The 27,177-nt window shown below is 42.5% G+C and overlaps 2 protein-coding genes across 3 annotated transcripts; both read left to right on the top strand.

The window, feature by feature from the left end:
* The first annotated feature begins 1,134 nt into the window (after positions 1-1,134).
* On the top strand, positions 1,135-3,989 carry LOC141729473 (uncharacterized). Its single transcript, XM_074544190.1, has 3 exons — positions 1,135-1,254; positions 1,290-1,601; positions 1,692-3,989. Exons 1-3 carry the CDS (start codon positions 1,135-1,137, stop codon positions 2,628-2,630), a joined length of 1,371 nt encoding a protein of 456 aa, XP_074400291.1. The 3' UTR covers positions 2,631-3,989.
* Positions 3,990-4,422: 433 nt separating this feature from the next.
* On the top strand, positions 4,423-26,188 carry BMS1 (BMS1 ribosome biogenesis factor). Of its 2 annotated transcripts, none has more exons than XM_005481531.4 (23): positions 4,423-4,562; positions 5,893-6,135; positions 6,501-6,691; positions 7,064-7,143; positions 8,218-8,406; positions 8,891-9,033; positions 9,721-9,842; positions 10,424-10,620; positions 11,313-11,449; positions 11,917-12,749; positions 13,271-13,372; positions 14,321-14,478; positions 14,998-15,079; positions 16,032-16,108; positions 17,142-17,327; positions 18,385-18,573; positions 19,141-19,321; positions 19,813-19,871; positions 21,949-22,071; positions 23,114-23,261; positions 24,108-24,283; positions 24,784-24,945; positions 25,655-26,188. In XM_005481531.4, exons 2-23 carry the CDS (start codon positions 5,960-5,962, stop codon positions 25,889-25,891), a joined length of 3,948 nt encoding a protein of 1,315 aa, XP_005481588.2. In that variant the 5' UTR covers positions 4,423-4,562; positions 5,893-5,959; the 3' UTR covers positions 25,892-26,188. The 2 variants fall into 2 exon arrangements, with proteins under 2 accessions (XP_005481588.2, XP_074400835.1); XM_074544734.1 differs by lacking the exon at positions 4,423-4,562 and adding an exon at positions 5,392-5,619.
* Positions 26,189-27,177: the final 989 nt, after the last annotated feature.

Raw genomic sequence — 27,177 nt, 5'->3', positions numbered from 1 at the left:
ATGATGGGTGCACTGGTCCCTACAGAATGCAAACAGTGTGTACTAGCTCACACACACTTTGTCCCTGCAGCCTTCAGATTCACAGCAAGCTGGAGCAGGTCCCAAGTTTGAAAAATGAATGGGGACAAGTTGAGATGAAAAACAAATGATGTAATGATGCTGCTATTCTTGAACACCTTCAGTGACAGCCATTAGTGGCCTCATTTGACAAATTATTACACTGACTAATAGATTTGCTTCTCTTCTAACATCTAATCCTTTTCAGTTGCAACTGTTGCTCCCTGTAAGTCCCTTATGTCACTCTTGGCTCTCTTAAATGATATTTCTGGCCAGTCTTTTGAATTAATATGCTGTGCATGATTTCACCTTGGGCTGATAGCACAGACCTTGCTTGTTCTGTACCTGACTTGGATGAGCAGAGCTGTCTGGAGGGAAAGAAAGCTGCCCCAGGAAGGGAAAACCTTTGCTGAGCTGCTCAGCATGCACTCCGGAGGGAGACTGCTCCATCTGACCCGGGTGACCTGAGTGTGCTGGGAGAGGCTTTGTCCTTTGCTGTGAACATTGGGTGTTGATGCAATGTCTAGTAAAGCCACCAGCATTTTATTTCCTGCAGTAAAGCTGATGAGAAATGTCCCATGGATAAGAATAGGAGCAGGGTAACCAAATGGGGAAGACAAGGACTTGTCACCTGGGTGCAGGAAGCGCTGGGATGGCTTGGCTGCAGGAGAAGGGTGCTATGGAGGCCTCCTTGCACGGGGGGAGCACCGGGTTTCCAGCAGAGCTCCAGGCCTGCAGTGCAGAGAGAAGGGGAGCACCCTCAGAGGGATGAACCAAAGGCAGAAGATTTCTTCATTAAATTATTTGCTCTCCATTTGAATTAAAGAAAGGTGGATGGGTTGGTGGCAGCAGCGGGGACTTCGCTGGGAGACACTTTGGCTCCTTGGATGGGGCGAGCCCTCATTATGTGTATTTTGGTGATGGGATGACAATGGAGGTGTTGGAGACGGCTCTGAGTCACCCTCGGAGCCGCAGAGGGGCCGGGCCGATGGGTGGGGGTCGCTAAAGGCCGGGGTGGAGGGCTCTTAAGGCACGGAGCTGCCCGTGCCGTTACACCGCCCGCAGACCTCGGCCCGCATGGAGCTCGCCAGCCTCCCCTCCGCCAGCCTGCCCCCGGCCAGCGCCAGCCTGGCCCCCAGCCCCGGAGCCACCGGTGAGCCGCGCCGGACGGGCATTTTTGGTGGCGGTGGTGGCGGTGTTGGTGGTGGCGGTGGCGGTGTTGGCTGTATTAGTGGTGGCGGTGTCGGTGTTGGTGGTGGCTGTATTGGTGGTGGCGGCGTTGGTGGCGGTGTTGGCGGCGTTGGGGCAGGAAGACGCTGCCCAGCCCCGCTGACCGCCGCTCCCGTTCTCTCCCTGCAGGCGAGCCCCGGGCGCGCCCCGGCGGCCCCAGCTCGGGGCGGGAGGGCGGCCGGCGCAAGCGAACCACCTTCAGCAAGGCGCAGCTGGAGCTGCTGGTCCGCGCCTTCGAGAAGGAGCCGTACCCCGGCATCGCCCTGCGGGAGCAGCTCTCCAGCCTCACCGACATCCCCGAGTCCCGCATCCAGGTGAGAGGGGCGCTCCGGGCAGGGAGGACGGGCGGGTGGCGGAGCGGCTTCCCCGGTGGCCCGGGTGCTCAGTGTCTGCCGGTCCCGCAGGTGTGGTTCCAGAACCGGAGAGCCCGGCAACTCAACCACAAGAAGAGCGAGGCCGCCGCCTACGCCAGGCCGGGCAAGCCGAAGCCGCCCCGGTGCGCCGGGCAGGAGCGGCCCCGGGCGCAGCAGGGCCCGGGCACGGAGCGGAGCCGCTTCTGCCCGCAGCCGGGCCTGCCAGGAGGGAGCCAGAACTTCGGAGGCCAGCCGCCGTTCTACTCGGGGCAGCTGTACTCAAGGCTCGACATGCATTTCAGGAGCTTGGATAACAGCTTTGGAGCGCTGGGTCAGACCCCGGCTGACTTCGGCTTGGACTGTTCGGGAAGAGGGGTCCCGCTAGGCGCGGGAAGCGTGGGGAGCGCCGCCCCGTTCTCGCTCCCTGTGCAGCAGACACAGGAGTATCCGCACCTGAAGAAATCCTTCCCTGAAGGCTACTACTCAGATGCAGATGTTTTCCAGCCTTGTACAGACCACCAGTACCCAGCACCTAAAGAGAACATGTACAGAAAGCCTGTCTTAAACTACTTCAGTGCTAACCAGGGCCTGGGTGTTGAGAACTGTTTGTATGCCAAGTCAAGCACTTCTCCCTTTGGGAATGGCTCCACTTTCAGTTTTGATGGGGGGGAACCCAAGCTTGAGGCGGAGCAGATGAGGCACAGTTCACCTCTGGCTGCAGCTAGCAATGCTAGCCCTCCTTTGGTAGTTCCAAAGCATGAAGGGGGGTATCAAAGGGCACTTGGCACTCCAGCCCCACTCTATGAGCAGCAGCTGCTGGAGACAGTAAATGACTATGACTCTCATTGGCTGGGCATGAGAAATGAAATTGTGGGAATTGGGTTAGATTGGCTGCTTGAGAATGAGCAAAATGCAGAGCAAGGTCAGACAAGAAGTTACCTTTCTGCTTTTGGTGGCCAGAATTCAGTCTGTCATTTGGGTCAGACATGAAACTGGCAGTGGGTCCACTTGCCTGATGGAAAATGAATGTGATTTTTTTTCTCAGTTGCCAGTGTTGTCTGAAGTGGCTAGAGGTTTTGCAGGCCTAGGTGTGCAGAGTGCTTGCTCTGAGTTTTGTGCCCTGTATGGCAGGGAAAGAAAGGCCAGCCACGTTAGCAAGGGCTGTCTGAGGTGCCTCCCCAGCCCAGGCCATCTGCCACCACCCCTGCAGTGTTCCCGCACGTGTTTGTGATGGGCAGCCTGACACTAACCTGCCTGCACAGACTGACCTTCACAGCTGTGTCAGCACTGAAGAGCTCTCTGTGTCAGGCTGGGCTGCATTTGTTCTGCCAGGAGGTTTAGCACTATGGGGATGTTTCTGTGGCCTTACTGAGTTTTGTTTCTATTCTGGTCATAATTCACTTATTTTAACTTAAGGAATCTTAGTAAACAGACTTATTTATAGCTTTTAGTTGAGAAAGCATTAACACAAGAGGGGTACAAGCATGTGAAAAGCAGCCTTGGTGGTGGCAGGGAACATCTCACTGGGTGTGTTTGCATTAGGTGTGTTCCTCAGAAAGAACACTAATGTTCTTTTGCTGGGTACTTATAGTGTTTTCATTTAAAAATGACCACAGTCTTTTAAAAGGCAATATTTTTGTGATTTTCTTGTGTGTAATTTGTTTGCAAATAGTTGTTTTTTGTTTTTTTTTAATTGTGATTGTTTAGTTGCCAAATTAAGGTTTTTTTAATCTTCATGAATTCGTAGAATTGCACTCAGAGGAGAGAAGAATGTGTTTCATCTTTGCATTTGTACATGTAGCCTATTTTTAGAATTCTCAAGATCCATGGTTATCCAGAAGACCACAGTAATCATGGAAAGGTTTTTCACTGAATGCTGATGCTGAAAACTCTACATGCAGATCTATTTTTGGATTTAAAATGTGGCTCTGAAATATTTTAAAGTATGCTTAGATTGTAATATATTTGTTGTTAACTCAATTATTTTGTTTATAGAACAAGAGTAACAATAAAACTTAATCACAGACCATTATTTTATTAATGAAATTGATATCCCTGAACAAACTTGTCTCTGGAGGTGTGTACACAGAAGTCCGGAAAATTAGTCCACACTTTTGTCAGTAATTTTTATCTGGCTATAACTTTTCTGCCTTGACCTAAAGGATTGGAACAAGCTCGTGTATTACAGAACAGCTGTATGGCTTCAGACAATAGCTGCAAGGCATTTTGGACACAAGTTGTATTTGAGAATGAAGGACAAAGAGATGATTGTATTTACGATTGTATCTATGACTCTTTTAGTAAATTTTTGAAAAAAATGCATTAAGACTTATTTATTTATATATACCCTCTCCCTCACAATATCTTCTTAATGAGAACGCTCATTCAACACGTAGGAGGTACTTCCACAGCCATGGTATAGTAGCCTCCCCTGGACTGGCCAGCCTCTCTGCTGTCATGATCAGGTGATGCTGGGGCAGGAACCAAATGTGTTCAGTAGTTGAACTACTCTGCTACTGCCTGTAAAACGCTCCTGTTTATAGAAGAATGGAGGATTTTACCAGCTAAATATTGAAAAATGTATTTTCTACATAGCTTGTCAAAGAGATAGCGAGGACCCAAATTCACCAATGTCACTGTTAGTCAGGCTGGGCTAATTCATTGCAGGGTGTCCCGAGCTCCTGATGCGGGAACCTGCAATCACATTCCTTTCTTCCCAGCCACCTCCTCCCGTGTGACAGTGTGACAGCCACGGCCCCGCAAGTGCAGCGGGAAGCGGAAGGCGCCTGCCTGGGAGCACGATGGGCCGGCAGCAGCACGGAGGGAGCCGCTTACCCCCGACACCTCGTTAGCAGCCCTGCCCCTCGCTGGCTCTGCCATACGGAGAATGACCCCTGGCAAGAGGGCTCTCCATTGAGCAGGGTGAGCACCCACAGCGCTACTCACGGGGACGGGCCTGCAGGCGGGGCACAGAGCGGAGATAGAACAATGGCTCACTTCTCACCCGGGCACCCTGCCCTCTGCGTGCCCGGTCTTGTCCCTGTGCCTGCAGGGCTTGGTGCCTGCAAAACGCCCCACCTGAGCTGTGTTAGCCACAGGGGGAGAGGACACGGTGTTAAGCTGCACCAGGGGAGGCTTAGGTTGGAAATCAGGAAAAATTTCTTCACAGAAAAGGCGATTAGACACTGGAATGGGCTGCCCGGGAGGGTGGGGGAGTCCCCGCTCCCGGAGGGTTCAGGAGCGCGGCTCTCAGGGCCCAGGCAGGGCTCGGTCACCGGGTGGCCTCATCACCCCGGGCTCAGGGCTCAAATCCCCATTGTTCCTGTCATTATTTGGTGAATTCCGTCAGAATTCACTGCACGGAAAAGCTCTACATAGGCTTTTACCCTCTGACTTGTTCGTTCTCCCACAGTCCTTGGCAAGGATTGATTTTTTATCTTTCTCGCAGTAATTGGCGGGGCCGCATCTGCCAGTTCGTACGGGGCTGCCCCGAGCCCGCGGGCACCCGAAGGACCGCACGCCTCCTCCGCTCCGGGTGCTGTGGGGCCGGTCCCGCCGGGCAGCTACCGCGGGTTTCACAGAGCTTGCAGAGGAGTCATTTATTCCCGAACAGGCGCACAGGGGCCGACTCCCGGTTCCCGTCCCGGTTCCTGGTGCGGGCTGCGCGGCGCCGCCGCCACCCTGCCGCTGTGGGACAGCGTGTGCACCGGCAATAGCGCTCCGCCGCTGCCGTGTACGGAACTCCGCGCGCAGCCGCTGTTCCCGGGAGGGCAGCTCCGCAACGGAGCGGTCGGTGCGGGCACACGTGGGCCGGGCGGCGGGACCGGGCCGGGGGACAGCGCCCGAACCGAGGGGACATTGCGGGGCCGGGGGACGGCACCCGAACCGGGGGGACAACGCGGAGCCGGGGGAACAGCGTCGGAGCGGGCAGGACAGCGTCGGAGCGGGCAGTACCGCGCCCACGGCCCGCGCGGCCCCGGTGAGTGGTGGGTGCCCGTGGGGAGCGGCCCCGCGGCCGGAGCCCTTGGCGAGCTGAGGACCCCGGTGTGCCCGGCGGCTCCCCGCCCTCGGCCGCACTGCTGGGGCGCTGCCGGCCTGCCCGGGGCCCCGGGCCGGGAGTGCGGGGCGCGGGGGCTGCCGTGCGCCGGGAATGGGCCCCGGGAGCGGGCTGCGGTGGGGCTCGCCTAGTGCTCTCCAGCTGGAGTACTGTGTACCCGTGCCCTGGGCTAACTGTGCTCTCTCCCTGTGCCAGCTGTGCCCGCCGTCACACGGAGGAGCTCGGGATCCTGCTGGCTGTAAACAAGTGCTGAACCAGTAAAATGGAGGAAAAAGAGAAGAAGAAGCATCGTGCGAAGCAAAGCGGGCCGAAGGCAGAGAAGAAAAGGAAGCGTTATCTCAATGAGCTGGGAATAGGCGATGAGGAGAATGCACGGAAGAGAAACCCCAAGGCCTTCACGGTGCAGTCCGCCGTGCGGATGGCCAGGACTTTCCATCGGTGAGGGTGGGAGCTGCTCCAGAGCCTCGGAGGCGGCTGGAGGGGTGGGAGTTCCTGGGCTTTCTTTGTTACTTTGTGTAGCCATACACAGACTGTGATTTTCACTGGTGTGTCTGCCTGGTGTTCATCATTGACCCAGTCACGTTGTGTGTGTGGTTTGTGTGTGTCAGGAGTGGGGTGCTTTGTGCATCTCTGTTGCACAGTACACCAGAAAAGCAATATAGCTCCTTAGGCTCAGTTGGAGTGCCTGGTGTCTCTGCTTGTGCTCCATTTGTACTCAAGCCTTTGCAAATACTGAAGACTTTGAAGTATTAAATACTGCTATCCATGGTGTTCCTGTTTATTTATTACAAATTTCTCCTCAGAACTCAGGATCTGAAGACTAAAAAGCATCACATTCCCGTGGTTGACCGGACTCCTTTGGAGCCACCTCCCGTGGTGGTGGTTGTGGTTGGCCCTCCCAAGGTTGGGAAGAGCACTGTGATAAAATGTCTCATTAAGAACTTCACCAGGCAAAAGCTGGTTGAAATTCGAGGTCCTGTTACAATTGTTTCAGGTGAGAACAAAGAGAGGAGAAATGGAAATGCTGCTTTTGTGCTCCTTACTTGTCTTGCTTTGAGAGCTGTGGTGTGCTCATGTTCTCATGGTTTTTGGTCATTTTGAAGATATCACTTGGATCTGTGATCTGGCATATGTACAGTAAAAGAAGATTGGACAATTTTAAATTAAAAAATTATATTTTAGTACAGTTATCAACAGTTAAAAACAGACACTTCTGCCGTGATTAATGTTGGATGATTTACATGCTAGACCAGAATCTGAGTCCCAGATATCCTGGAGGAACTGCAGGAATGTGACCTGAAAAGAAAACTGTACAAATTGGTTTGCTCCCCCTGTTTCAGTTTTTGATGCTTAATTCTGTTTCCAGGTAAAAAGCGCCGGCTGACCATTATTGAATGTGGGTGTGACATTAACACAATGATTGACCTGGCTAAAGTTGCTGATTTGGTAAGTTAACCATGGAATGTGATTCGTACTATAATTTAGATTGGAAATACTACTTTTGATTGGACTGCACTGGTGTCTGGTTTTTTGCTATCAAAGGCAAAACTGTCCTTGGTTTGAAAGAGAACAGGACCTGAGCTCTTTGACACACCTTATGTTCTGGAACAACCCCAGCACTTTGCTCATCCTGAGGGTGGGGGAGAGTAAAACTCTGTGTGTGTGTGTGGTGGTGGGGAGGATATGAAAGAAGAGAAATGCTGCTGAGCTTCATTGCCAATGCAACTGGTAAACTTCTAGTGGAAGGTGTTACAACGAGCCAAGGTGACACAGTGACTTCTCATTAGGGGATTTGGTTAAACCATATAAAATCTGAAAGTGAGTTTTAGTCAAGAAGTTTTAAACTAATTTTCAAAGTACAAATATTTATTAGTGTACTAGTTGGGGTTTTTTCTGCACCCTGAGGTCTCCATCTGTTTTGCAGTAATACAGCTGATTTCAGTGGAGTGTGGTCACTGTTGTAATTTACTTGCAACTTTTGGATCAAGAGATTACACCAACTGATCCTGGGGATCCAGTGCATGATCCCTTTGTTCAGAATTTTACTTTACATGTGGGTTTGGAGTATATTATTCACAGCTGATTAGGTATTGGGATCCTTGTCTAAGTATTAACTGTGTAAATATCTAAATGCATGTGTACACTTAACTAGATATTCTTCTACTTTTGTGTTTTCTACTGAGTGCAGGACATGTACCAAGCAGTACAAATACTTCTGCTAGTGGATGTTTCAAATTCTGTGTGCACATGGTGGTGCTGAGAATCTGTTTGGATTTGTTGTTAGGGGGCTGAGATTACATCAGTGCTTGAAGATCTGGCATCAGTTCCTGTATGCTTTGAGTTCTTTATTGTTAAAACCCTAAACCAACTTTACTTCCATTTTCATGTGACTGTTGGCTGCTGTGTCAGTGCATTTTAGAATTTTGGTTCCTGAGAAGAGTTTAAAGCTGTGGTCTTTGAAATGATCTCATGTAGGCACTGGGGTATTGCTGTAGTGAAATGTGAATATTGTGTTTACAGGTTCTCATGCTCATTGATGCCAGCTTTGGATTTGAGATGGAGACATTTGAATTCCTGAACATTTGCCAGGTACATGGCTTTCCCAAAATTATGGGTGTTCTAACCCATTTGGACACATTCAAGAACAACAAACAATTAAAGAAGACTAAAAAGAAGTTAAAGCACAGATTCTGGACTGAAGTGTATCCGGTATGACATTTAGCATTAATTTTTTCATGTATTTTGTTTTATGGAAGCTAAATTAAAAGTGGCTCAATAATTAAGTGTTTATTATGTTCTTAAATCTTTTAAATAGGTAAGTGAACAATGTTGATACTGGATCAGATTGTTTAATCTTTCTTCTGTTTGCTAAAATACTTGTGTAATTATTCTCTATCCTGGTGTGATAAGCTGTTTAATTTACTACTAGGTCTGTTATGCAGGTGCTGTGCAAGGTGGATCTGCTTGTAGGTCTGTATGAGGCCTTGAGGATGTCAATAGTTTTCCAGTGAGATTTAGGGGATAATTTTCATGTTGAAGTAACCTTGTTAGTTTGTTCTTTCAGAACCAGTTGTAATACAATTTTCAATTAAGATTTACAAATTACAATTGCATTAACTGTGTATTTTTCTTGTTAGCTTTATGCGTATTAAATAGGATTTTTTATGTTTTTATGTCTTTTTAACGTGTTTAGGGTGCCAAGTTGTTTTATTTGTCTGGGATGGTTCATGGAGAATATCAAAAGCAGGAAATTCACAATTTGGGGCGTTTTATCTCAGTTATGAAATTCCGGCCTCTCACTTGGCAAACGTCTCACCCGTATGTTCTTGCAGACAGGTGTGTGGTTTTGTCTCTGTTCTTTATTCCCAGCCTAGATAGCACCTTGTTGTTTGAAAAAGCTGTGCTGTTGGCCCTCAGCTCTGTGTGCACGGGTGTTTGGTGTTCCCTGGGTGGCTTTGGGAAGGGAAGGTGACAGGTTTGTGCCATTCAGTTTTCACTTTGTGTCAGTTGATGTACATGCCTCTGGTATATTGTAAATATTTTTGAAAACACAGAAAATAATCCTGCTTGCTGTTGAGTATACTGAATTTCTGTGGAAAAGAAACAGCATTCTAGTGATTAAACAGCAGCTGGTGAATTAGTCCCCTGAGTTCCCTGGAATACCCCTTCTGCTCTATTTGCCCTCTATCGGTGAGATTGATTAGAGGAGGGTTGTGTGTACAGAGCCGATAAAGAGTAGTTAAAATGTGCTAAGAAAGCAGTACCTGCTCAGTGAAGTGTCAGTAAACCTTCTGGAAATTTGTTGAGCATAATTACACAGCTTTTAGAAAAGAATTCTAAAATGTTCTTAGGAGATCAGTTTTCCCATGAATATTTTCTTTCTTATGATAATTCAGTTTTGATTATTAGAGTCTGCAGATCATGCAGTGGCAGCAGTGATGTTCTCTTTTCTTAAATTAACTTCTCTCAAAAGTTATCATTGAGAGTCTGGGTATTTTAACTGTTATTTTAAATGTTGAGTAGAATGGAAGAGCTGACAAACCCAGAGGATGTTCGAATCAATCCCAAATGTGACAGGAAGATATCCCTGTATGGATACCTGAGAGGAGCACACCTGAAGAACAAAAGTCAAATTCATATGCCAGGTAATTTATCAGTCTTAGAATTCTTTCTGTATTGATATGTGAAAAACAGCATAACTGAAATTATTTGTATCTTCAGAGTATGTTATACAACAGATTTTCCACCTTTCTGTTACATTGTTGAAATTGTTTTCATAGTGCACATTTTTGTGAAAATAAATCTTGTAAATAGTTTTGCAGTTTTGTTGCACTGATAAACACCTTATTCACAGTACTTAAAATTTTTTATAAGTGTATCACTTTTAGAAAGTGCTGAAAATATAAAACATATCAGCCCTAATAATGAAAAGTTAATTTAAATTATGTGAATTAGTAGATTATGTTTATTATGGTCAGAATTGATTTAATATTTTTAGTGAATGATTAAATAGTTTAAATTTAGAAATACCGTGATAATAAATTTACAGACCTACTCAGAAAAGTGAGTTGCTGTTTTTGTCATTTGAAAACAACCAAAGAACCAAACAAAGCTTTGCAGGATTCTGGTGAATTTCTATATACTTCTCTGAGTTCAGTGGTAAGGCAGAGGAATTGGATGTTTGGTACAGAGCTTCCTGTTGATGAACCATTGTCTGTCCCCTCAGGTGTTGGGGACTTCACAGTGAGTGATGTGAGTTTCCTGCCAGACCCCTGTGCTCTCCCTGAGCAGCAGAAGAAACGTTCCTTAAATGAGAAGGAGAAGCTGGTCTATGCCCCTCTCTCAGGAGTTGGGGGTATTGTGTATGACAAAGATGCTGTTTACATTGACCTTGGTGGAAGCCATGCTCATGAAAAAGAAGAGGTAAAAGAATGCTGGTGGTGGTTTGAATTCTCTTAGAAAACGTAGTTTTTATCCTTAAAGCCAAAATAAGTGTTTAAAAATAAGCTTCTTTAAAACGATCCTTATCTGTCCATAGTGATAATTAGTTCTTTTCTCCTTCAGGGATTTCAGAGAAGGGATATTTCTATTTCTTGTATTGTACAAAACATTGGAAGATCAGTTAATATTAAAGACCTAAAGTTTGTGTAATAACTTTCCAAATATTGACCTAAGGTTTATGAAATCTCCTGGTGCTGGACTATTACTGTTCTTATTTGCAGGGCATGGTGATTGTTAGGAGAAAACTTAAAGGGGTCAAAAGGGAGAAAAAAAAGGATTTACCTACAAAGAAATTGAATTCATTTTTTTCCCTATATTGTGCTAAATGTTAAATACCTTTGGGTCTATGATAATGTGTTTGCTGGTATTTACTGTAGTGGTTGCATATTGTGAAGGAGTCTCTCTTCAGTTTTTCTTGGGTTGATATTATAGATATTCTTGAAATATGAAGAGGGGAAGGGAGACCTTGCTATTCTATTCTGAGAAAATCTTTCTTTAAAATGCTCTGCAATTTTTTCTTGCATATGTATATTTCTGCTGGTTTAGACTGATAGGTGTCACTAGACAATTGTTTATTCAACTTGATTGAAAAGTAAGAAGTTTTGTCTTTCCAGGAGGAAGTGAGGCCAAATCAGGAACTTGTTCAGAGCCTTATCTCCACACACTCAGCCATTGATGTTAAGATGGCATCAAGCAAGGTCTCTCTCTTCATGGACTCTGCACCCTTGGGTTCAGAAGATGTAGGACAAGAGTAAGTTTTGAATGCTGAACAGTGTTTGAGCTTGAATGAATCTCTAATTTCAGGCTCTAATTTAGGAAGAATTCTGAATCGAGCACAGCCTGTAAAAAGTCTGTTTCTTCCTCTTCTGTGATTACTCATATGCCACAGTGTATTTTGGGATAAAAGTAATTGGTACTAGAATGTTTGCAACCTGCCTTCCAGGAATTTCTTGCTGATATAAGTAACATTTCTGTTTTAATTAATTCCATGGAAAAGGAAGAAATTTATTGGAATTAGTTTTGGCTATAACGTTCAATATTCTTGAATAAAGAGACACTAAAGGATGCCAGTGCCTTTCTAATGGTCTATGTAACTTCACTTTCTTTGGAAGAAAATTTGTAGAACTGTTTAACAATATTAACATGAAGCTTCATTCTTTCATTAAAATTTTCTTGTACTTCACCATCTTACCCCAAATGTGGTCTTTGGGAGAACAGGTTTGTGATGCCAAAAGAAGAGAGGCAGGTGGATTTGAAGACTGGAAGAGTTCGTCGGAAAGCCGTGTTTGAAGACGACGAGAAGGAAAATGATGATGTAGCAAGTGATGAGGAAGATGACCAAGAAGAAGAAGAAGAAGAAGCAGTGTCTGAAGATGGAAGTGATGGTGATGATGAAAATGATGCTGAGGAAGAAAGTGAGAGAGTGCTCTTGAGGGAAGGGATGGCTGTTAGGAGAGCCAAGCGTCTGAAAACAGAGGTGCCTCAGGAAGAAGCTGTGAATGAGCTACCAGCATTTGCTGACAGTGATGATGATCTGGAGCTGAGCTCTGAAGAAGAAGGAGAAACTGCCCCTGAAGACAGTGAGGTGGAGGAAGATGAGGAGGAGGAAGAGGAGGAGGGGGATGTACAAAGGACTTGCGAAGATGAAAGCTCAGGTAGTGAATTCGAGGCTGCAAATAAGAGAGCTGAATCTAAGCAGTGTGATATGGATAGTGAACATACAGAAACAAAACCACAAATCTCAGAGCACAGCCCCAAAAGAAAAGCAGTGCTCACTACAGATTCAGGAAACTGCACTGCAGAAGAGGCATCAGAATCTGAGGATGAGAACTCTTCCCTTGAAGAGGGTGATGATGAGGGAGAATCACATGAGGAATTAGAAGCTGAAGAGTCAAATAGGAATGGATTTCAGGACAGTAAAGCAAAGAAAGCTGATAGTGTTAAACACACCAAAGTTAAAACTGTAGATACTGAGGATGATGATGTGGAGAACCTGCTGAGAGAGGAAGAGGAGTATGAAGAAAAAATAGATCTTTCTGCTGACACAACAGGTAGACTATAACTTTAATTTTTACTGTTCACTTTAATTGTATTAATTGTTAAAGGATATAATTAGTAAATACTCCATAATTTTGCCTGTCATACATATATATAAATATGTATTTATATATAATTCTTAAGTAGCAAAACTTCAAGTTAGGAAAGCTTGAAATACTTGCTATTAAGCCTTTCATTTACATTGTGGTATGCGGTGTCAGGTTTCCTTCCTCTGCAATGGAGGTGATTCATTTTATAAACAAAACTTCATTTATTTTGCATATAATTCTCTTTAATCTTTATAGCTATTTATATGAAACAAATTATGATGCTCTATTACATCTAGAAAGACTAAAACATGTTTGGGGGAATGTTACTAAAATGCACTAACTGCTCACTGAGCACTGGAACAGGAATCTCCATCTTTGGAGATGTTCAAAGGCTGTCCTTTGAACATTCTTAAGTCATGTCCTTATTTAAATTATTTTTGTAGTTGCTGATTCTTGTTCTTTTTTGCAATTTTTTCCCTTTTCAGGTGCACTTAAATGGAAAGAGGACCTCACACAGAAGGCAGCTGAGGCTTTTCTAAGACAGCAGCGATCAACCCCCAATCTTCGGAAACTTGTATATGGAACAGGTACAGATTTGCTTGGAAACTTGACTCAATATATGCTGGCTTTTAGCTGTTACCAAGTTTTCAAGTCTGAATATTTGAGCATGGTCATTTGGTGGGAGGCTTGAGGAGAGTTAATTGACTTTTTAATTGCTGATGCTCATTTTCACTAATAATTGTAATGAGAAGACAGTTTTTACTTTTCCCGTAAAAAGCATTTTGAGTTCATTTTCCAGACTGCTCAGTTGTTACTCATGTTTTCTTACACAGTTATTTCTTCCAAACCTTTAAGGTTTGGTTATTTATGTAATCATCTGATAGATATTATGCAAACCCATTGTGGTAATTGTGTTTCATAAAGGGATGTTGTCTGTTGGTTGGTTTCAGGAATTTCTGTCTCACAGTGACTGTGGAAGAGTCTCTTATACATGACTTAGTATCAGGTGTTTGTCAAGGGAAAATAGCTGGCTTAAAAGGAAGAGAAAATTGCTGTTTATGTAACTTGTCCTGTTTTAATTCACAATTTTTACAGTTGTTGTCTGAGAGTGCCAATCTCATTGTGCAGAACCTTTGTAGAACATGATGAGAATTTGGCCTCTGTAAACCTTCCACAGTGCAGGTGTGGGAAGGCTTTCTGACAGCGTCTCCAGCCTGGTATTGTTGATTTACATGCAAGCTTAATTCCTGTTCCTTTCTGGTCACAGATCATTTTGCTATTGTTCTGATTTGTGATATTGAACAGGCATCCTCTGTTTACTTATTGAACAATGTTTTTTTATATAATTCCAGCTGTGGAAACAACTGGATCAGTGTACCTTTTTCTTCAGGCTTTTATATCCAAAAACTGTTCCAGTTTGGTTCTGTTATTTCTTTAAACTGCTGCAGCTGTTAGGAAACATAGGAAAGAGGTGGTTAATGAATTTCATGCATGTACTGTGGGGGAAATCATCACAGCCTCTGTGTTTGGTTTAGCTGTGGAGGATGAGGACCAGGAGAGTGAGGATGCAGATGATGAACTCGGAGGTTTGTTTCGTGTCAGCCGTCCAGACAAGGCATCCAAACAGAAGGCCAACGCTCTTGACTGCTCCAAATTCCTGGTAGAAAAGCCACAAGATTGGGATTTAGAAGAGGTAATGCCATTGGATAATTGCTTCTGCATATCCTGCTGGTTCTGTCCTGGCTGTGTCTCATAAAGCATGGCTGAGTTGTCATTGAAACAGAGCTGTGGGAGCTATGGCCACAATGTCTTAGATTCTGCCACTTGCTGTCAGTATAAGTAACAGATTCCAAGGTTTGTTTTTAGAAGAGTGGCAAGTTACAGTAAATCAGTTTAATGCTGGTCTCTCTTGAGTATTTGGTGGATAACAGTTTGTTCTTTTACCAAAAAATAAAAAGTAGGGGAGACCCAATTGAAAATACAATGTAGGGTAGAGATTTTGGTAATGTAAAGACTTTTTGGCAAGAATTAAACTGGGTTCACAATCCTGCTTTTGGGGAGGCATTGTGTAGTTTTGGTGAGGGTGTCTTGATGTGGAGCTGCATTTGAGAATTGTCCCTGATGGGGGTGTGGGGAATGTCTTGGAGAACATTTCTGTTGATGATAAGCTGCAGCTGTGCAAGGCAATGCAGCTGTGCAATTTATTTTGCAGGTTATGAGCAGTATTCGAGACTGCTTTGTTACTGGAAAGTGGGAGGATGATAAAGATGCAGCAAAGCTGTTGGAGGAAGATGGTATGTGTAACACTTGTAAAAATGATTCCTCTATAGGATTTTTAAGAAAAGTATGACATTTTAGTTATGTATATAGAATATTGTACCTTAGTGCTATACTTACAGGGGTTTTTTTTTGTCAAACTATATACAAATTATTATATAGATACTAATATAATTACACATTGCTGTCAGTCTCTGTAGAAACAGTAGGCACATACCACATTCTGGAAATTTACTGTCTGAAAAATAGAGTATGTAACTTGTATTACAAAATGGAGTCCTTAGTCTCAACACTTGGTCATGCCAGCTTTGAATTATGTATCTGAGTTCATCTATTTATCATATATGGTTTATTCTTTTGGATAGTCATGGTAGAAATAAACAGAAACTATTCTTTATTAGGAAGACAAACTTGCCTTTCATATTTGGCTGAAAAGTGAGATTTATCTTCAGATGTTTTGGAGGTGGTGTTTTTTTTTTTTTTTTTTAATTAGGAAATACTTTAAAAAGTTTAGTAATGTGGCTGTATCTTACATGCATTATGATTGTGCTTTAACAGGCTTCTATAAGCACATGTTTTTAACCCAAAGACTGACAGCTATATTTAATTTTTTTTAATTAAACATAGGAGCTCAATTGCTCTGCTGGTGTCTTGAGTCATTAGAGTGCAAACTAATGTATTGGGAGTCCTTTGGGGTGATCTAAACTTTATTTGCATTTTTTAAATCATAAGGGTGTTGAAAGGGTAAAGGAAGACCACGTTGAGTTTAGCTGGGAATTTTCAGCTGAAGCTGTAAAGAGGGCAAAACAAATGTATAAAACTTGATGGGAATCAAAAGTGTTTGGACTGAAATGGATCTCCATGGCAGCACTGAGAAATGCATAGCACTGAACACATGGGAGATGGTGTGCAGCAATACAGCAGGATGGTTAACTAATGCTCACGTGTCTTGGGTGCTCACTGTTGCAGAAGAGCTGTATGGAGATTTTGAAGATCTGGAAACTGGGGTTGTGCACAAAGGAAAAGCTGCTGCTGGAGGAGAGCAGGTCTGATCTACATTTTTATGTTCTTTAGCATTTTTATGTTCTTTAGCAAGATAAGTATGTGTTTCTTACCAGGTGATAGGCATCCTATGTAATAAATTCGGTGCTCATAAAATCAATAGGAAGAAAATCAGTGGGAGCATGAAAGAAAATTTATGTTTATTACTGACTTTATCTAGAGTGGCATGTTTTTAGCCTGACTTGAATTTTTGTTTGTAGTTAATTATGTAGAAGTCACCTCACTTATTTAACAGTAGGTGTCAGGCTTAATCAAGAGCTGCAGGATCTGGAGGCAGAACAGAAGTATTTTAAAACCAAATGTAATCATAACTGTTTGTACTATGTCATCTCATCTGATGCAGAAGATTATAGCACTCTGTTTAAACACAACAAATAGTGGAAACTTGACACAGTTTCCTAGTTCATTCCTCTTATCTGCATAAAGGAGGCTGGTGGAAGCAATTTTATGCTGCGGCTTGGATATCTTCCAATAACAGAACTGTAGTTGTCTGTGACAGTACAGACTGAAAAATCAATTTCTTTTTGGACTGAGCAACTTGATGGCTTTGCATTTGTTATAAAATTGAGGGTAATGGCATAATTTTGGCAGTTTTCAAATGGTCTGTGAACAAACTTCCTTCTCCCTGCTCTCTAGAGTGCTTCCAGCCTTCCAGCAGTTGATATGTCAACTGGTTACAATTTTTTTCCCTCCTCTATTACATATGCTTATATTAGCTATAGAATAACAGGTAGGTCAGTTCTAGGGTCTGTTCCCTTACGATAAAATTATCTTCAGTCAAAAAAGTTTTGTCAGTAAAAAGGAATAGATTAGATCTTGAGATCTTTTGGTCCTTGCTGAAGTTGTCTCCTTGTATGAATAGCTTGCTAATTTCTGTCTAAAACGGAAGTGTTTTTCAAGTCTCTAATAATTGACATTATAAGAAAGTATTGTTTAATGATATTTGTCAAAATGTTGATCAGAATGAGTTGTTTTCAGTGAACCATCTTACATGTTTGACAACTTATTGTTGATTAGTCTGGAAGTGAAGAAGAGGAGGAGGAAGATGAAAAAATGTCTAAACCAGAACCTGAGGAGGAGGAAAAGAAAAAGGAGCGCATGGACAAGAAAAGAAAACTTAAAGAAATGTTTGATGCAGAATATGATGAAGGGGATGCCACATACTTTGATGATCTTAAAGAAGAAATGCATAAACAAGCACAGGTACTGTCTGCTAATTTGACAATTTATCTGGCTATATGTCTTCCAAAATCCTCCACAGAGTTTGTCTCCCAAAGATTTTTCCTGGAGACACAGGTGATGCTCAGGAGGTATTTCAGAAAGAAATACATGCTTGTGATTTTTTTGTGCTTGACCTTTTTGATTCTGTTATCTGGAAAGGAAAGCAAGTAAATAAGCCAAACAAGTGAAAGCTTAATTTACACTGAGTGCAATATTTAACCATACTTTAAATCACTGAATAAGCCAGGATGTATCATCTAAACTTCAACTACTTAAAAAGTTTTTAAACAAAAAGCATCCTTTTATGTGTAGGAAGTTGAAAATCCTCCTTATATTAATTTCTGCCATATATTTTCCCAGTATTATTTTTAGTATGATTTTTTGCAGTGTTATTAATGGATAAGTAAATTCTCCGTGACAGGCTTTTTCATCCAACTGTGAAGTTATTTTGAGGAAAAAATAATTAATGACTATTGCCATGTACATGTGGTAGAAGTCTTCAGTGTAACTGTATCCAGAATGTGAGGTGTTGGTTTTGTTCCAGGCCTTTGTTTTTTTCTACATGAGAACTTGTAAGCTTAAATGTAGCTTCCTTCTTTGACTGACTTGGGAGAACACTGCCTTACATTAATAACTTTAATAATGTTAATAACCTCACTGTCTTGTCTTTTGACAATTTTTTGCCCTAAATAGTTGTTAAATTAATCCTTCCCTATTTGCATTAGCCTCTGTCACAAAGGATAATATGAGCTCTGATATGCTGATGCACTGAGAGCACTTAAAGGGTAAAGAAGGACATTCAGTAAAAGAATCAGTGTCTGAATACTGGGTACTGTCTTTCAAGTAGACTAACAGGCCCACTTGGGATCTCAAATTGGAAGGGCTTTGTGGTGGTAGAGATCTTCTTCTGAAGTCACAAAACCTATTAGATCTTTCCCAAAAAGATTTATATAGATGTTAGAATGTTTTAAATAGAACCATCCCTTCTTGAACAAGTTGCTAGTACTTGAATTTTGTGAATTATATCTTTGTCCCATAGCTGAACCGAGCGGAATTTGAAGATCAGGATGATGAGACCAGAGTGCAGTATGAGGGATTCAGGCCTGGCATGTATGTTCGAATAGAGATTGAGAATGTGCCCTGTGAATTTGTCCTGAACTTTGATCCTCATTATCCCATCATCCTGGGTGGTCTGGGCAACAGCGAGGGAAATGTCGGCTATGTACAGGTACGTAGCCAAAGGGCTGAGTGCATTTTATCTCAGTGCAGGTGTGCTTCGAGGTGTCTGGAGTTACTGCTTTCTGTGTACTTAAAATACAGTAAACACAGACAGGAACTTCCATCCTTGTCTCCTGAATAGGGGATTTGCTTTAGACACAAAGTGTAATTCTACAGTAGCAGATTCTCGATCTTTGCAGGCTTAATTGGATAACTGGAAAAGTTTACTGCTGTTTAATGTTCAGCTGCAGAGGTGTCTTAGGACTAAGGTCTGATACTGTGATTGCTAAATTGCAAACATTAATTGTTCTCTGACCTTCATGATCTATATACAAGTGACTACAGAAAAGCTACTAGCACATATATAAATGTATTTTTAATATAATACTTGCTTGTATGGGTACACACATGGCTTCAGAGTGAGTGAAATACTGATTGATCTTCTGAAGATAAACCAAAGATAAAACTTAGTGTATAAAAATTCTAGTGTAGATAGAAGTTGCTTTCAATCATTCCTGGAAAACAGAATCACTGTTGCCATTCTGTAGTAGCGTGGTTCACCTTCTGTTCCAACCAGCTGCGCCTGAAGAAGCACCGGTGGTACAAGAAGATCCTGAAGACGCGCGATCCCCTGATCCTGTCGCTGGGCTGGAGGCGCTTCCAGACCATCCCCATGTTCTACATCGAGGACCACAACGGGCGGCACCGCCTGCTCAAGTACACCCCACAGCACATGCACTGTGGGGCAGCCTTCTGGGGTGAGCCTGCTGCAGTGTGTCCTGCCTCACCTCAGCAGAGTGCAGTTCTCTGGCTTTGCAGGATGTGCCAGGAAATGCTGCTTTTGCAATGTAAAGTACAGCTTTTTCCCCTGGAACAAAAAATATCATCAAGTAGTGTGGGAAAACTGGCAGTTCTCTGATATTTGTGGATTATTTAAATGATTTGTGAATTGCTTGGTTTTTAATCAAATTCTGAGCATTCTGCTAAGTTGTAGCAAATTGAAGAAGAGCCTGATTTGTGTGCAGATAGACTTTGCACACATTATGGGCCCAGCCCTTGCAGGAGTAACTTCTTGTTAACCATTCCTTTATGTGCCTTTAAATGTGAGCAATAGTTTGAGTGCTTTAAACGTTGGTTTTCTTTATTGAGTATATTTTTCATGTCTTTTTAAGCTTTTGGAATTTAAATAGGGGCTAGATATATTGTGTAGTAAAACTTCTCAGAAATTTTAAAATTTATTTTCTTTTAGGGCCCATCACTCCTCAGGGGACAGGATTTTTGGCAGTGCAGTCTGTCAGTGGCACAACGGTAGGTTTGTTACCACAGAATGTTTATTAACACTTTCTATAGATATTTGTGGAAAATACATAGGTTCTGGGAAGAAAGTTTACATTATGATAAAACAGTGTAGTTGTAGGAACTATGAAAGTAGCGGGACTCAAGCTTTTGAAAGGTGTATTATGTTGAGGTGGGAAACTGTATGGAGAGGATATTTTTGTTTGTTTGTTTGTTTTTTTAGCAAATTTCAGGAAGAAATTGTTTACTGTGAGGGTGATGAGGCTCTGGCACAGATTGCCCAGACAAGCTGTGGATTCAAGGCCAGGTTGCATGGGGCCATGAGCAGGCTGGTCTAATGGAAGGTGCCCATGGCAGAGGTGCTGGAATGAGATGATCTTTGAGGTCCCTTCAAAACCAAGCCATTACATAATTCCAATTTAAATAGTGTTAAAGCAGTATTTATCAGATATGATCTTTATCAGATATATATTAATCAGAAGTAGGTTCATGTTTGCAGACATCTGGTAACAAAAGCTTTGCATGGCATTGTAATGAGCTTGTCAGTAATCAGTGGTGATTATTATCTCCTTCCTAAAATATGCCTTCAAGTACTATTGCACAGTTGTCTTTTTACATGTTTTAAAAGTCTGTTTTCATCATGTGTCCCTCACATAATACAGTGTCTTAGAGCAGTGCACAAAGCACTTCTCCTTTGAGACCTTCTGTCTGAGTAAGATTCTGTTCCATAAAGAGAACACAGTGAGGTAGATCACAAGGACTTTTAGATTGTTTCCAAGGTAATTAGAATGGCAGTTCTGGAAATCTCATTAGTGAATGGTAGGAATGTTATGTCAGCAGCACTTCAACTAGTCTGTACTAGTCAATCTGCATTTTTCATGCTGCATTACTTCTGTAAAGGTTAGAAATTCTGAATCTTAGAAGTGAAATGTGGAGTGCAGGTGCCCCACAACATCCTTTTCTCAAAGTTGGAAAAATATTCATTCAGTGGGTTGACTGTTTGCTGGAGGAGGAGTTGGTTGAATGGCCACATCTGGAGGGTGGTGGTCAACAGTGCAGTGTCTTGGTGTGCAGTGGTGACAAGTGGTGTCCCTCAGCAGTCTGTGCTGGGACCAGCACTGTTTGATGAGCACTGACCATCAGTGACACAGGCAGTTTGCAGGCACCACCAGGCTGAGTGGTGTGGTTGATGTACCTGAGGAATGGAATGCAGTCCAGGGGAACCTTGGGAAGTGGTCCTGGGGGCAGCCCCTAAGGTTCAGTGGGGCCAAGTGCAAGGTCCTGCAGCAGACGTGGGGCATCCCTAGTGTCGGTGCAGATTGTGCAGTGAAGGGATTGAGAGCAGCCCCTGCTGGGAAGGACTTGGGGCTCTGCTGGACGAGAGGCTGAGCTGTGGTTGTGTGAACTTGCAGCCCAGAGAGCAAATCACACCCTGGGCTGCAGCAAGAGCAGTGCCAGCAGCAGAGCAGGGGAGGGGATTCTGCCCCTCTGCTCTGCTCTGCTCTGGTGAGACCCCAGCTGGAGTACCACGGCCAGCCTTGGGGCCCTCAGCACAGGAGAGACAGGTACCTGCTGGAGCAGGTCCAGAGAGCAGTCACAAAGATGACTGGAGGGATAGACCACCTCTCCCAGGAAGAAAGGCTGTGAGAGAGTTGGGGTTCATCATGGAGAAGAGAAAACTCTGGGGAGACCTCATTGCAGCCTTTCAGTATATAAGGGGGGCTTAAAAATAATGTGGGGATAAACTTAGCAGGGCCTGCTGTGATAGGATCAGGGGAAATGATTTTAAATTAAAAGAGTTGATTTAGGCTAGATATTAGGAGGAAGGTTTTTACAACAAGGGTGGTAAAACATGAACAGGTTGATGAGAGAGATTGTGGATGCCCCGTCTCTGGAAATATACAGTCAGACTGGCTGGGGCTCTGAGCAGCCTCATGTATTGGTCTGTGCTCACTTCAGGGGAGTGGGGCTAAATGACCTTTAGAGATGACTTCCAGTCAAACTATTCTATGATTCTGTGATTTTAAATGGTGTCTTCACCGTTTGAGGAATACACATTCAGCAGTGTCTTTCATGTCTGATGTTTCAGCCTGACTTCCGGATTGCTGCCACAGGAGTTGTGCTTGATTTAGATAAATCCATCACTATTGTAAAGAAATTAAAGCTAACTGGTTTTCCATTCAAAATTTTCAAGAACACTTGTTTTATTAAGGTAAGTTCATAGGTATGTATACTGCAAAACCACAGGTACTGATGTTAGGAAGGAATGCACCCTGGGATTGTCTTTCCTGAGGCAGAAGTTCTCAGTTATTGTTGAATGCTGTTCTGGATCTCAGGAGCTGCCTGTGATTTTTGGAGCTCCCTTCCAAGTGATCTCTAAAGGAACTGGTTACTACAAAGAATATGAGTAATTGTTAACCAGACAAAAATTCTGGAACAGTCTCCTGATTCACATTCAGTGTGATTTTTTTTTCCTTCCCACCCCCTGCTTCCTTCCTAAAAACCCACTGATTAGCAATGACAGACAGCTTTGGAGGATGTAAACCTGTGCCTGGCCTCATCCCACTGATCAGTCTGATCCCACTAAATTTCAGCTCTGGAGTCAAAGGAGACTTCTAGCAGTGCTTAAGGCTTCTCAGTTACAGTTACAAAAATGTCTGGGGTAGGGAGTGCTGCAGAAGTGAATGTTCACTGACCTTCCCACTGTGCTTAGCTGGGCTTTCAGCTCAGGGAGAGCTTAGGTTGTTGTGCATTTGAGGCAGCAAGCAGCTAAGCGGTGATCCCAGCAATGAAGCATTCAAGGGTTTGCACTAGGCATAGAGAGATTTTTTTTCTTGCTTTTCTTGTGATATATGAAAGAAGAACAAACCTTCACAATCTGTATTGTATTAGAATCTCAGAACTAGCAACTTAATGCAGCTTGGTTGTTTTTAAGGTACCCTGTGTTCTAGCAAATTACTTTAAAGGAGAACTGTAAAGCTTCTGTAGATATGTTCTGGTTTGAAATTTTAGATACATACATTTAATGCTTAGCAGCCTTGCCTGTGATGTATTACTAAGTACATTGCTTTCAGTAGCTCACCTAAAGTCAGCTCTGGGTTTTTGGTATGATCAGCACTCTTATTCTAAAGACAATGCTGTGCTCCTCCTGTTTCTTTATAAGATATGCTTGTGGGAATTCTGGTTTTGTAGCCTACACAGGTCACAGAGAGAGACTTGGCATCTTGAATGACAGTGGTAATTCACATTTTCAGGGCATGTTTAACTCTCAGTTGGAAGTGGCCAAGTTTGAAGGTGCAGCGATCCGCAGTGTGAGTGGCATCCGAGGCCAGATCAAAAAGGCCCTCAGAGCTCCTGTGGGTGCTTTCAGAGCAACATTTGAAGACAAGCTGCTGATGAGTGGTAAGTTGCACATTGCATGTAAGGTATCACACAGCTTTCATCCTTCTTCACAGATTGTAAAGCTGTGTCTCAGAATTCTGGGATTTGATAATTGAGATGTGAATTCATGGAGTAAGAAATACCTTGTGAGATGTGGAGTGAAATTCAAAAGAAGGGTATTTTGTGTTGGATTTCTTTCACTTTTACTCAGAAGTCATATAGTATGCAGATGAAAAGGCTTGAGTTGAAGACAAGCATCTTCAAGTGTTTTAATGCTTTACAGAGCACAGTTTTAGTGTTTTACACAGCCTTTTTCCTTGAACATGATGAATTGAATTTAGTGGTACAAGTGCTTAAAAGGACACTTTTCTGAGAACTTTTTCCTGTAACCTTTTGGGGAAATTGTGCAGAGGATCTCCTATGTTTGCTGAGTGTCACTGTGATATTGAGAATATGAGTTTATACTTGGGTTTATATGACCTGTTTTCCTAAACACACCAAAATCACAGATAGTGCAAAATAAAAGCAAGTTGTTCTTTTATAAAAATAGGCAAAGGAAAAGAAAATTGGTGTTGTCAGTAATTTTACAGGCACATATGAATTCTGTTGCTTGTTCTTGAATATGAATGATGAACAGGATGGTATTCAGCTGCCTGCTCTTGAGGAATGTGTGCTGTTCATGCCTTTATGGGGTTTTGCATTGCTTTTACCACAAGTTGAAGACATTTGGTCTATATACCAAACACACTGCTAGCATTTGGTGCAGTATCTGTTCTGTTCAGGCCATCTTTGCTTAGAGTGTGGATGTGATGAACTCTTTATACATTTCATATTTTTAGAGCCAAGTAATGTTCCCTTTTCTTTCAGATATTGTTTTTGTGAGGACTTGGTATCCTGTTTCTATCCCAATGTTTTATAACCCTGTCACATCCCTGCTGAAGCCAGCAGGTGAGAAAGATAGTTGGAGTGGAATGAAAACAACAGGCCAGCTGAGGTATGAGCGAGGCATCAAACTGAAGCAAAACAAGGATTCTCTCTATAAGGTACATTTCTGTTTTGTTTTGTTTTTTAAACCAGTCAGATTTGAAGTGTGTCTCATACCTGTGCAGACTGAGAGCAGTGTAAATACATGTTCATACACATGCATGTGGGACTTTAAATTTTTATCTACAAGGCACAGTCCTGGCATGAGATGGAAATAAAACAGTTGAGAGTAGATTGTTATGGGTCACTTAAAGTTTATAAAGTAATCTGCAGAGTAGAAGTCTTCTCCAGAAGCTTACTGAGACCTCTGCTGTAGTAATTGGGGTGAACATATCATTTACAGTTCAGTCCAAGGATGTCAGAGGATGTTGTTGTTTTTTTACTTTTGGTTCGTGTTTTTTATGCTTTGTTTGGTTTGGGGTTTTTTTTGAGGGGTGTGTATTTCTATTTTGGTTTGTGGTGTTTTGTGGGGTATTTTCCCCACTAAAAGATGCAAAATTAAATAAAAGCTTTTTAAGATCATGAGTATTATATGTATGTTCTGTATTCATTCTCTTAGCCTATTGTGAGGGAGAAGAGGCACTTCAATAAGCTCCACATCCCTAAAGCACTGCAGAAGGCACTGCCTTTTAAGAACAAGCCTAAGAATCTTGAGAAGAAAGGCAAGACTCCAAAAGACCAGTGGAGACCAGCTGTTATCAGGGAGCCTCATGAAAAGAAGGTAATTATCACTTACTCTGAAACAAGGACTCCTGAAGGGTAAATGTGTTATTTAAAGCTTTTCGGACTATTGTTTTGGCATTTGAATCTACTGCTAATGCTAAAGATATATATGTTCCTGGTGAAAAATGATCACTTGCAATTTGTTTTGTTCCTGTTTGGCACACAGTATGTGTATGGAACTGTCACTGAGTGGATGGTGTCTATTTTTTAGACTAGTAGGTCACCTAAGCCTAAATGCGACTTTTGTCCTTGTCACAGCACTTGCAAGGTGTTTCACTTGGATTTAGTGCTCTCATATTATGGGTGACTTAAATTGGCAGCTGCAGTTTTTTATTTGACTTGTCATTGCCATGCATTATTAACACAGACAGGATTTGAAGCAAATACTCTGCTTCCAAAATTGAGAATTAGAGTGCTTGCAGAGGCAAGAAGATCCAAACTGCAGTTTAAGTGTTCTATAGTAGCAATTAGGCACAGCCTTTTAAAAGCTATCTAACCAAAATCAGAGTTCACAAAAATTAAAGCTTTGATTAATTTCCAAACAGGATAAATAATTAAACCATTTTAGAAATTGGGTAACAGGTGCAGAGATAATTAGGAACTTGCCTTGAATCTCTGATTCATTATGTGTGTCTGCTGAGGTTACACTGTTTCTTGCTCACCAAAACTGAGCTGCATGTATATTGATTGTGTATTTTCTGTTCTAGATATCAGCTCTACTCAGTGCTTTGAGTACAGTGAACAATTACAAGATAAAGAAAGCCAAAGTAAAGCATCGGGAACAGCTTAAAGAATATCTCAAAGTTAAGCAGAAGGAGGATGAACAGAAATTCAAGAGGCAAAAGGAGGCTAAGAAAAAAGTCTATCGCATACTGGGACAAAGGGAGAAAAAGAGGCAGAAATCAAGCTTGAAAGGATCTAGTAAGGGAGAGAAGAGTATGTAAAATATCATCAGATTTCAGGCCAAATGAGGAAATAGGGTAGCTGTGCAATTTTCTCTTGAAGAAACAAAAAGGCCTTGGACTACACTAAATGTGCTTTCAAGAGAAGAAAGAAATGCAAATATGACCTTACTCACACTCTTGAATACATTTGGTATTGTATATAAATAAGATGTAGAAGTATGAATTGTGGTTTTTATACAGGAATATTCTGGAAGACTTCATATTTCAGTATATTTCTATGCATACTGCATATTTCTGCATTTTCTAGCCAATAAAGTATTTTAATCAATTACAGAATATTGTCTCTTTGTGTGTTGCCTTAGTGGACTTCCATGGAAGAAAACTCTCCTGAATGTCTCCAAATATGTCCCTTACTTTGAGTTATTACCTAAGTTTTGCCCTTGGCAAATATTTTATTAAGATGTGTGAAGATCAACAGTTACTGGGTAGGAGCTTGGGAAATTCTTTATCTTTGATCAGAGTAGCTCACTCCTGTGCTTAGATCATTTCCTCCAGCATGAAAGCATCTCAGTTTTTTCCACTTCTCACTAGGTTATTAAGTAGATCTTCAAAACAGTGTTGCATCTAGATCTTGTGTTACTTGGCCAGTTTTGGCACCCTGAGGCTGCCAGTGGGTCCCTCACTGACTGCAGCTTTGTGGGCAAACAGTATCAGACCTTTCCCAATGTGTGTAGCTACTCTGTGATTTTCTGTGGGGTTGGCACTGACAGGGTAACTTGCTTCCTTTGGGAAAATCTTCCTGTGTCCAGCCAGCTTGGTTCCATGGTACATTGTTAGGCTTAAGATGAATGGAGAGAAGAGTTGGTAGATGGTTTCAATCCTGTTAAATTAACTGACAGTTGAAGTCTTTCTCTGTATGACAGCAGACTTTGAACAATCATTTTGTTGGAAGAGCGGCAGAATTTATTTTTTATGCCATATATAGCATAAAAAGGTAGTTACTATGATATACCTATTTTTAATACTTCATCCTCAAACAGGCAGTGGGGCAGATAATATCAGTAATTTCTTGGTCTCCTTCTTGAAAAAGTTTACTCTTTGTCATCAAGCTGAAATTCATTATTATTATTATTATACTGTAGTAATATTTGTTATCTCAGATGTGAGATCTCATGTGGGACCAGGCTGCCTCATACAAAAGCATTTGGTTGAATGGGTCTGTAGATTTTTTTTTTTTAAACATTTAGTATTTTGGGATTTTCTTAATTAATCTCATAATGTTCTGTTTACTGATACTGAAATTCTAATGCATTCATCTTTGTCTG

This window comes from Zonotrichia albicollis, chromosome 7 (assembly GCF_047830755.1).
Source record: "Zonotrichia albicollis isolate bZonAlb1 chromosome 7, bZonAlb1.hap1, whole genome shotgun sequence".
NCBI classification, from domain to species: domain Eukaryota; kingdom Metazoa; phylum Chordata; class Aves; order Passeriformes; family Passerellidae; genus Zonotrichia; species Zonotrichia albicollis.
This window is presented reverse-complemented; position numbering and strand designations above follow the sequence as displayed.

Coding starts and splice junctions, on each gene's coding strand:
- LOC141729473 (XM_074544190.1), top strand. CDS start 1,135: ATGGAGCTCGCCAGCCTCCCCTCCGCCAGCCTGCCCCCGGCCAGCGCC. Junction 1,255..1,289: donor TTGGTGGCGGTGGTGGCGGT/GTTGGTGGTGGC, acceptor TGGCTGTATTAG/TGGTGGCGGTGTCGGTGTTG. Junction 1,602..1,691: donor TCCCCGAGTCCCGCATCCAG/GTGAGAGGGGCG, acceptor CCGGTCCCGCAG/GTGTGGTTCCAGAACCGGAG.
- BMS1 (XM_005481531.4), top strand. CDS start 5,960: ATGGAGGAAAAAGAGAAGAAGAAGCATCGTGCGAAGCAAAGCGGGCCG. Junction 6,136..6,500: donor ATGGCCAGGACTTTCCATCG/GTGAGGGTGGGA, acceptor ATTTCTCCTCAG/AACTCAGGATCTGAAGACTA. Junction 17,328..18,384: donor AAATGCATAAACAAGCACAG/GTACTGTCTGCT, acceptor TTTGTCCCATAG/CTGAACCGAGCGGAATTTGA.